Raw genomic sequence first — 11,450 nt, 5'->3', positions numbered from 1 at the left:
ATGTGCTTTGAGTGTGAGAAGACTTTTATTACAGCTGGAGATTTGAAACAGCACCAGAGGATCCACACTGGAGAGAAACCTTACAAGTGTTCAAACTGCGACAAGAGATTCAGTCAGTCAGGAACCCTGAAAGCTCACGAGAGGATCCACACTGGAGAGAAACCGTATCACTGCACTGCATGTGGGAAGAGTTTCAACCAATCATCTGCTCTACACAGTCATAAAAAACACATTCACAGTAAGTAGATTATCTTCAGATCCAGTACTTTCAGGTGTGAAGCCAGATCCTCATCAGCCGTGACCCAATAATACCATCGATCAATAAAATCTGTCCTAACCAGCCACAACAATCAACAAGACAAAGAAACATCATCTAAATTTGTCACAGTGAATAAAGTTCATCTATAAGACCAGCAGTTTCAACTATGAGATTCACATCATAGTTTTATTTTTGTATAATAATTTCATTTTTCAAGTTTAATTTTATGTTCAATTTTCTTATACATATGTATCATTTGTAGTTTGTTTATACTTTTATGAAGGAAAGTAAAAGTTTTTTAAAGGTTCAAACTGTTTTTTGTTCAAGAAGCTGAAGAAGAGGCTGATTTACTTTTAACTTGTTCTTCATTTTTGTTTTTAAAACAACTAGTTATTCTTACACTTATAGTGTATTTAGTAAATGCAGTTATAAAATACACTGTAAAAAGTAATACGCTCGATCTACTCAATGAAATTGTGGCAACAGATTACACGCAATATTAAATTCAACATATAAGAACTGAGTTAGAATTAATCAAATTAGTTCAAATTAGTAAAAGGCAACCATTTAAAAGGTGTAAAATTAGAAAACACCATTACAAAAAAAAAAAAAAAACATAAACTGACATAAATAGCAGAGTCAAACTGTCCAACTAAATGAAACACTGATCACTGTAATGGTGACCAACTTTATTTTCAATAAAATCATCTAAACCTCTGTTAAATCATGTGTGTCTCTTTCCTTCAGTGATTCTACTTGTTATCATCAGGTGTCTTGAATGTTGGCAATAAAAAATTAAGAGTTCTTAATTCATTGTTGGCATCGGTCTGTTATTCAGATATTTTTGTTTAAATTTTACTTAAATTTTAGTTTTAAATGCTTGATATTTAAGGAATTTGATTCATTCTAACTCAATTCTATTTGTTGAATTTATTTAATAATATTGCTTGTAATCTGTTTACTAAAAGTTTATGGAGTAGATGTAGCGTATTTATACAGTATTTATACAGTGTACACCGTCATGTATGTTTTCAACTGGCCTTCTTCACTTTTATTCTCTTGAGATGTTTTGCTGTCCTGTTAGTCAATAAAGAGAGAGATCTGTCTCATTGTTTCTACTTTTATTTATTTTTTTGTTTCATGAAATATTCAACTTTTATTGTCTGCTGATTCTTCTTTCATCAAGAATAAATTAATAATTTGTTACATCTAAAAGCCATGAAATACCTTTCTTTTTGTTTTAATGTTTTCTGTTGTTAACAGTATTTTGTGCATTTTTTTTTTAATTGAAGTATTAACAAAAATATTACAAATTTACAAAACAAATTGGCATACAACTTACATCCAAAGACATCAATGTTAAGAGGGACTTAGTCTTAACATAGAATACAAAAAAAAACATCCATATTATCCATATATTTATCCAATAAATCTAACAAAATTCCAGCTTTTTATTTTATTTTTTGACAAAGTTTTTCAGTATTGGCTAAAATAATTATTAAATGTAAAAATCTATAAAATGTTTAGCTAACAAAGTTAAACGTTAATCAAAAAAACTTTTTTTACCATCTTCTTCATAGTTTCCATACTTAATATCTATAATGGACAAGATCAATTCAATCACATTTCCCTCTTTTAACCATAATTGCACTTTGTCCCAGAAAACACTAGAATATTTGCAAGCAAAAAGAAAAATGCTCTGTTTTATCTGAAGATGAGTTACAAAATTTACATCATATAATTTCAAAATTAAATCTAACCCTTACAAAACTCTCCAGAAGGATAAATATCATATAAGATTTTAAAGTGAGTTTCTTTAATTTTGGGGTGAACCGGAAATTTTAAATATGAGGCTTTATGTTTAAGCATTTTTTTTTTTTGTCAAAGAAAATATTCAAATTATTTCTTGCAAATTTGTAAGGAAACATGACATTGTTGAATATTTGTCTAATATAAATGATTGTACATTTCTTACTTTTAAACTGGCCCAAGGTACTGTATATTGATGGTAAAATTGCTGTAAATTTATAAATAACCATTCATAATATGTTTAAGTTGTCAAATTGTCAAAGAGATACTTTATAAACCAAATATTTCTTCAAAACCAATCCTCATAAAATAATGATTTATTTCTATGTAGAATATACTTATTATTCCATATTAAGGAATTATGTGGTTTAAAGTTATGGGTGTGTGCTACTTTCCAATATCGCAAAACTTGTTGATGAAATGCAGATCATTTTTCTTAATAAAATGAATCTTATTCTTCCAAATAAAATTATTCAATGAGCGATTAATTAATTTAGAAACATATTGAAGAAGTGGCTAAAGCAATTGTAGGGTAGATGATCCTTGACCTCGGCTTAACAGGTGGCTGTGAAAAGAATAAGACCGTTGATAAAAGCTGTCACGTGGAGGCTTATTGTCTCTGGGAAGAGTTGAATGTCCTTGGAGAATGGTACATTTTGTCTATGAGAAAAGGGTTGACCAACAATTGGAAGAATTCCATAATTAGTGAGAAAGGCAAACGAAAAACAGAAAACAGGAGGGGCGAAATAACCGATAAGAAACTGTTGAGACAAATTCAGATGAACAGCTTGCATCTCACTTTGTTGCTTGAAAATAAAGTTCAAACTTTGACTCTGAGAGCTTTCTTTGAGACCAGATCTGAAGGGACACTGAGACATAACTGGCGAGAGACGGCCAGGAATAGGACGGGATAGGACCACGGTGGGCACGATACATCACAAAACATAGCCGCTGTAGAAATAAGGTAAGCAATTTTGCTTATATTTGTTTTGTGTGGCTCCCTGTGAGCGAGTGCCTGGATGATGCTGCCTAAGACTTCAACAAAATGAACCAAAATTAAATTAAAGATAATGCACTTGTCTGTTTGACGGTCAAAGCAAGCAGGAGGATCCGGCGCTGAGCTTATCTCAAAAGAGCGGAGACCCCTAGCTGATGATCAACAGACAAGGGCTGCCAGTGTCAGGAAAAAAGGAACAGCACTAGAATTAAAAACTAGATAAAAAGGAATGGTTGGGGCATTGAGTATTATGTCAAGTTTAAAGAATTAAGATGCATTGCTTATCTCGCTTAAAAATGAACCATTCTGCTTTAAGTTGCTTTGTGTACAAAAAATGTGCAAAGGCTAATTAATTGTTCATTTAAAAGTAGTAATGATTTTTTTAAATTAAAATTTTATATCAATCTGAGAGACTGTCAGAACTGCAGTTTTTTTTTTAATGTTAATATTATGTTAGATAATTGTGTAGTTTGTTTTCCCCCTGTGATGTCAGACCTGATGGAGGAGAATGAGGAAAGAGAAGAGGAGAAAGAACATCATGTAAAAACTGGAGATAAAACTCGCTCACAGACTGAAAGTATTTCTTTACAGAAAAGAAGAGACAAGAAATGTTTCACCTGCCTTCAGTGTGGAAAGAGTTTCGCATACAAACAGAAACTCGAGGTTCACATGATCATCCACACTGGAGAGAAACCGTTCACATGTGATCAGTGTGGAAAGAGTTTTAGACAGTCATCAAACTTTAAGGAACACATGATCATCCACACTAGAGAGAAACTGCATGAATGTGATCAATGTGGCAAAACATTTTTGACGGCTTCAGTCCTGAAGGATCACCTGAAAGTTCATTCACAGGAGAAACCACATTCATGTTTGTTGTGTGGAAAGACATTTTCACTGCTGCAAAGTTTAAAAGTTCATCAGAATAGACATACTGGTGTAAGAAATAATATGTGCTTTGAGTGTGAGAAGACCTTTATTAGAGCTGTAGATTTGAAAAAGCACCAGATGATTCACACTGGAGAGAAACCTTACAAGTGTTCACACTGCGACAAGAGATTCAGTGATTCCAGAGCCCTTAATAAACATGAGAGGATCCACACTGGAGAGAAACCGTAACACTGCACTGCATGTGGGAAGAGTTTCACACAATCATCAGTCATACAAAAAACATTCACAGTAAGTAGTTCATCTTCAGATCCAGTACTTTCAGGTGTGAAGCCAGATCCTCATCAGCCGTGACCCAATAATACCATTGATCAATAAAATCTGTCCTAACCAGCCACAACAATCAACAAGACAAAGAAACATCATCTAAATTTATTTAGTGAATAAAGTTCATCTTTAAAACGAGCAGTTTCAACTGAGATTCAGATCTACTCAAAAATGATTTTTTTTTTTTTTTTTGTGTAATACTCATTTTTCAAGTTTCATTTTATGTTATACATCTTATACATATGCATCATTTGTAGTTTGTTTACACTTTTATGAAGGAAAGTAGAAGGTTTTTAAAGGTTCAAACTGTTCTTGTTCAGGAAGCTGAAGAAGAGGCTGATTTACTTTTAACTTGTTCTTTATTTTTTGTTTTTAAAACATCTAGATATTCTTCCTCTTAGAGTGTATTAAGAAAACATTTGTAAGATATACTGTTATGATCCTACAAGATGAATTCTCTCTCCCAGGATTTTCCTTCTTTTTGTATTTAAGATTAAGATCTGCACTAAAAGCTTATGGAGTACCCTGGTCAACTGAAATATCTCCTCATTTTATGATAGATTGGATAGACTCCAGTAGGGCTTCTAAAGGTATTGTGAGTATATTTTATAAATCACTTGTGGTAAGACAGTACTCAAACATTCCGACTGAGGACTTCTGGGAGAGAGAACTTAACACCACGATTAATTGGGACTCTGTCTGGGGGAATTGTTTTGCTACCCCAAAAAATCCGGCCCACCAAATTATTCATTATAAATTAATTTATAAGGCATATGCCACCCCCTGCTTATTATATAAAATAAAAAGAAAGTCTGATCCTTTCTGTCACTTGTGTAGCAGTGCAAGCCTAGGGACATATATACTGTCTTAGCTGGCAAATAACATTTATTTACTGATCAGATTATAAATTATGAAGACAAATTCTTTGACAAAACAATTTAATTACTGGGAAAAAAAAAAAAAAAAATCAGTGATCTATCACATCCCTCAGGTTGGTTAGTTGGCCAAATACTGCAAATACTGTAACTTTACAGCAATAGGGTAACTAAAAAATCTATGGAGCCCCGCACATGACATGCAAGAAAAAGAAAAATTAAATCGTGTGCACGATTTATAAATCAAGGAAACGAAATTGTAAATCGTGCGCACGTTTTAGTAAATCGAGAGAACGAAATATAAATTCTGCGCACGTTTTAATAAACCGAGGGAACAAATTTATAAATCGTGCGCACGATTTAGCCTACTATTTTTTCCTGCATATCATGTCCAGGGCTCCGTAAAAATAAAAATCAAACTTATTTGAAAAGAAAATTTTATTTGAAGTGTAATTGTTTAGTTTGGCTCACGTCTCAAATGTTTACACGGTGAGGGCGGGGCTTACGCACCCGATTTCTCCTCGCGTCGGTGACGTCATCACTCGCGCGCTCCTTTCACACAAATCGTCTTCTGAGGTAAACAGTTCAAGCTGTTTCGCAAACCTATAAAACAAACTTTACACACTTCATTTAAGCAAGTTTTCCGGGATTATTTCTGGATGTTTTTCAACCCGTTCGGTGCTGCTTGTGTTTCTGCTAACTAAAGCAATTTTAAAGAAGAAGGTGTTCACACACAAAACGGTAAGAAGATGTTAGCGAGCTAATTACTTTATTGCCGTGAGTGTAGTTATTAGGAAATCAAATTATATTTATATTCTTATCGACAAATTACAATGGTTGCTAAAGATGTGTCATTTGTGTAAACATACTGCTTTGTTCGGTATCATTTGACAAATAAGAATATTAGAGCACTTTTATTAGCTTTCAGTATATATTCTGACTCAAACAATCTGTTTCTATCAGCAAATACTTAGAACAAAGTGAGATGATCTGCTGCTGATCCTGAATGTCTTGTTTAATGAATATTGATAGTCTATGGATCATCACCATTATCAGAGCAGCTGAAAAGCTTGATTTCATTTCAATGGATCCTGTTTTCACCTTATTCATTATGCTGATGTATTCAGATCTGTAAATTGCCACATTAAGTTAATTTTATTGATGTCAACAGATTTAAGCAAATGACAAATCAGCCATTGTGACACAGGTAAGTAGTATATCATAATGGCATTTAATTCATAAATTTTTGATGAATCGGGTTTCAAATAACACAAAACTAAAACATAAACAAAACAATTTAAGGTATCTCAATTGGTGCATTATTTGTTTCTTGCAAAATTTTAATTTATTTTCCTAAATTTGTTTATTTTAATTTTTATTCTTCCATAGCCTGTTACACTCCTTATTTTTTGCGTATGTGTAAATGAGGGGTAAGATAAAATGCAGGAATAAAATATGTGGATGAAATTCTTAAATAAAGAGTTTATCCAACATATATTTTATTATTATGCCATTTCTCCATCTTGGCGTGTAAACTAAACCCCTCATGATGATTACACAGTTCAGTGTGGCTCTCACATTGTGCATTTGCCTAGTCCTAAAAATGTGCAACAATATTAAAGGTGCCCTAGAATGTCAATTTCACAAAATACAAGTCTAAGGTGTCCCCTGAATGTGTCTTTGAAGTTTCAGCTCAAAATACCCCATAGATTTTAAAAAACAGGAGTCCACTAGATAGTGCACACAAACTCTTTCCATACTTAAAGGATTAGTCCACTTTTAAATAAACTTTTCCTGATTATTTACTCACCCCCATGTCATCCAAGATGTTCATGTCTTTCTTTCATCAGTCGAAAATAAATTAAGGTTTTTGATGAAAACATTCCAGGATGATTCTCCTTAGTGGACTTAAATGACCACCTCCACTGTTGAAGGTCAAAATTACAGTTTCAGTGCAGCTTCTAAGAGCTATCAGACGAGGAATAAGGGTCTTATCACAATGATTAGCGAAACGATTGGTCATTTAAAAAAACATTCAACTGTATATACTTTATAAACACAAATTATCGCCACTTCTTCAAAACGCTTATGCTGTATGTCCTACACCTTCCCTATTCAACTTATGGAAAAAAAAAATGAAACTGGTGCAGCGTTCATTCCGTAAGTTAAATCACCTTTCCTATTAAACTTACGGAACAAATGCTGTGCCAGTTTAGTTTTTTTCCATAAGTAGATAGGAAAGGCGTAGGACATATGGCGTAAGCGTTTTGAAGAATGCAGAAACCGGAAGTATGTTCAAGGCGATATTTTGTGTTTATAAAGTATATACAGTTGTATTTGTTTTGAAAAAGCCTGATCATTTCGCTAGATAAGACACTTATTCCTCATCTGGTATTGTTTAAATCCCTTTGAAGCTGCACTGAAACTGTAATTTTCACCTTCAACGAAAGACGAAAGAAAGACCTGAACATCTTGGATGACATGGGGGTGAGTAAATTATCAGGAAAAGTTTATTTAAAAGTGGACTAATCCTTTAAGGCCAAAGGAGTATAGGCTACTTTAAAAGGTGCGCGCGCTAAACCTGCACGAGATGGAGCGGGACGCGAAAATGGAGTAAGCCCCATACCTGTGCCTTAAGACAACTTTTATTTTCTTTCACACACAGCACAGAGACACTACTTTCTAATAAAGCGACCAAACTACCTGTCAAGTAACACAAAGATATAGAAAAAAAATTAACAAAAGCATAACAATGTCCGGTTAATTTCCACAAACCGGTTCTTTTCAGACAGTTAACTCAATGAAAAGCCGTTTCATATGTTCCTGACGTCTTCCTGCTATGATGTCACTATTTCTTTCACTATTACTTTTTTCCGTGAATAAAAATGAAATAATGATCATCAATTTGTGTAGCTGTTGTCTACTTTGTTCACATTTCTCTCTGATTTTTTTATGATTTATGTGTAATGTAACTTTATTTACTTTAATTTCAGGCCTGATGGAGGAGAAACAACATGTCAAAACTGGAGCAAAAACTTGCTCACGGACTGAAAGTGCTTCTTTACTGAAAAGAAGAGAAATGTTTCACTCGCCGTCAGTGAGGAAAGACAACATCCACACTGGAGAGAAGCTGCATGAATGTGATCAGTGTGGCAAAACATTTTTGTTGGCTTCAGTCTTGAAGAATCACCTGAAAGTTCATTCACAGGAGAAACCACATTCATGTTCGTTGTGTGGAAAGAGTTTTTCAAATCCACAAAAATTAAAAGTTCATCAGAAAATACATACTGGTGTACGAAATCATATGTGCTTTGAGTGTGGGAAGACTTTTATTAGATCTGATGTTTTAAAACTGCATCAGAAGATCCACACTGGAGAGAAACCTTACAAGTGTTCACACTGCGAAAAGAGATTCAGTCAGTCAGGACATCTGAAAGTTCACGAGAGGATCCACACTGGAGAGAAACCTTACACTTGTGATCAGTGTGGAAAGAGTTTCACATACAAAAAGAGTCTCAAGATTCACATGATGATCCACACTGGAGAGAAACCGTTCACATGTGATCAGTGTGGAATGAGTTTCACACATAAAGAATCCCTTAAGCTACACATGATCATCCACACTGGAGAGAAACTGCATAAATGTGATCAATGTGGTGAATCATTTTTGAGGGCATCAGGGCTGAAGAGCCACCTGAAAGTTCATTCACAGGAGAAACCACATTCATGTTCGTTGTGTGGAAAGAGTTTTTCACATCTTCAAAGTTTAAAAGAACATCAGAAAAGACATACTGGTGTACGAAATCATATGTGCTTTGAGTGTGAGAAGACTTTCATTACAGCTGTAGGTTTGAATCGGCACCAGAGTATTCACACTGGAGAGAAACCTTACAAGTGTTCACACTGCGACAAGAGATTCAGACAGTCCATAAATCTGAAAGTTCACGAGAGGATACACACTGGAGAGAAACCTTTCAAGTGTTCACACTGCGACAAGAGATTCAGACAGTCAGAACATCTGAAAACACACGAGAGGATCCACACTGGAGAGAAACCTTACTCATGTGATCAATGCGGGAAGAGTTATACAGGAAAACCTACACTAAAACGCCATATGAAAACCCACACTGGAAAGAAAATGTGCAAATGACATCAATGCGGCAAACATTTCTTTGTGTGGAAAGAGTTTTCAAATCTGAACATCAGATTGTATGTTCTTTGAGCATAGGACGTGTGTCCATGTGCTACAGTTTTCTCATTTTTCGTTCAAGAGTCTCTCCATGTTTAAAGGTGCCCTAGATTGTTTTTTTACAAGATGTAATATAAGTCCTAGGTGTCCCCTGAATGTGTATGTGAAGTTTCAGTTCAAAATAGCCCATAGATTTTTTTTAATTAATTTTTTTAACTGCCTATTTTGGGGCATCATTAACTATGCACTGATTTTTTTATTATTGTATGGCCCCTTTAAGAGATGCGCTCCCTCTGCCCCCCGAGCTCTCGACTATATATACATCGCATAAACAAAGTTCACACAGCTAATATAACCCTCAAATGGATCTTTACAAGATGTTCGTCATGCATGCTGTATGCATGCTTCGAATTATGTGAGTAAAGTATTTATTTAGATGGTTACGTTTGATTCTGTGTGAGTTTGAGGCTATGCTCTGTGGCTAAAGCTAACATTACACACTGTTGGAGAGATTTATAAAAAATGAAGTTGTGTTTATGAATTATACAGACTGCAAGTGTTTAATAATAAAAATAGCAACGACTCTCGTCTCCGTGAATACAGTAAGAAACGATGGTAACTTTAACCACATTTAACAGTATTAGCAACATGCTAAAGAAACATTTAGAAAGACAATTTACAAATATCACTAAAAATGTCATTATATCATGGATCATTTCAGTTATTATTGCTCCATCTGCCATTTTTCGCTGTTGTTCTTGCTTGCTTACCTTGTCTGTGCACAGATCCAGCCATTAATACTGCCTTTCCTTGTCTAATGCTTCGAATGGGCTGGCATTATGCAAATATTGGGGTCATACATATTTAATGGTCATACATATTAATGATCCCGACTGTTACGTAACAGTCGGTGTTATGTTGAGATCCGAGTGTTTTCCGGAAGTCTTTTAAACAAATGAGATTTACATAAGAAGGAGGAAACAATGGGGTTTGAAACTCAATGTATGTCTTTTCCATGTACTGAACTCAGTGATATTCAACTATGCCGAGGTAAATTCAAATTCTGATTCTAGGGCACTTTTAATTAAATTTATGTTGAGTGCCCCCTGGAGGAATACTAACTTCATGTATATTTTAATCAATGACTAAAACATTATTTTAAACCATATTGGTTTCATTTAACTAAACATCTAATCTAATTAAGCTCATTGTTTTTATACTACAAAAAAAATATGTGTTATAATTATTAGTAAATAGTTTTGGTTTTTTTTGCTCCAAAAATCGTGTAGAGGTACAAAAACACAGGAAAAAAAAGTAAAAAATGGTATTTGTTTTGTTGCATTTTGTATCTTTTATTTGTTACATTTGTGAGAAGTAATACTATTATCAGTGTTGAAGTAAAATCCCAATTTTTCTTTCATTAAAACTAAATTACTAGAAACTTTTTTTTTTTTTTTTTTTTTTTCCAAATAGACACGTTAGAAGTTCAGCATCTCAGCTTTGTTGACTGGAGCAATAAAGTCTGGAACCTCTTAACTCATGACTCAACATATAATATCATTCTTCTTTGTTTTATGATTGTTTGGTACACTTGATTTACTGAGACTGAATAAGTGTTTATCTTAGATTCGAAGTCTAGGATGTTATAATGTTTTAGCTAGTCTTAGTTTATCCTACGCAATATTAGCTAACGAGGTGACAGACCGCAGTAAAAAGAGCTTGCGCTTTATTCAGATTTCTTTTGGATATAAATATTGCATGTCATTCTTCATGAAGATTTTTTTTTTTTTTTCTGTCCTCTGGTCTGAATTTTTTTCCCCAATGACTTATGTTTTATAATACGCTGCAAAAGTTGGACACTTGGAAACTTTTTACTGTCTGTTCATTCTACTTGCGTCAAGAAATAAGTTCATAATTTCCGTTAGGCCTATATCTGAAAGCCATTAACTCTTATGTTTTAAATTCCATAATAAAGCCTTTATATAATTTTTTTAACTGTCTAATAAATTACTTTTAACTCTACACACAACTGAGATCGAATTTTTTTGTTATAAATGTTTTGTCGTTGTTAGCAATATTTGGCGCGTTTATGTGAGTATACGTTTA

General features: G+C 33.8%; 1 protein-coding gene across 1 annotated transcript; it reads left to right on the top strand.

Annotated features, from left to right (window-relative positions):
* LOC137028237 (zinc finger protein 91-like) lies at positions 1–10,847 on the top strand. Its single transcript, XM_067397007.1, has 4 exons — positions 1–238; positions 3,559–4,180; positions 7,570–7,646; positions 8,149–10,847. Exons 1-4 carry the CDS (start codon positions 1–3, stop codon positions 9,303–9,305), a joined length of 2,094 nt encoding a protein of 697 aa, XP_067253108.1. The 3' UTR covers positions 9,306–10,847.
* Positions 10,848–11,450: the final 603 nt, after the last annotated feature.

The sequence above is a fragment of the Chanodichthys erythropterus genome, chromosome 10 (genome assembly GCF_024489055.1).
Source record: "Chanodichthys erythropterus isolate Z2021 chromosome 10, ASM2448905v1, whole genome shotgun sequence".
Classification (NCBI taxonomy): Eukaryota; Metazoa; Chordata; class Actinopteri; order Cypriniformes; family Xenocyprididae; genus Chanodichthys; species Chanodichthys erythropterus.
Note: the sequence above shows the minus strand (reverse complement) of the source record. Positions and strands in the feature narration are given on the sequence as shown.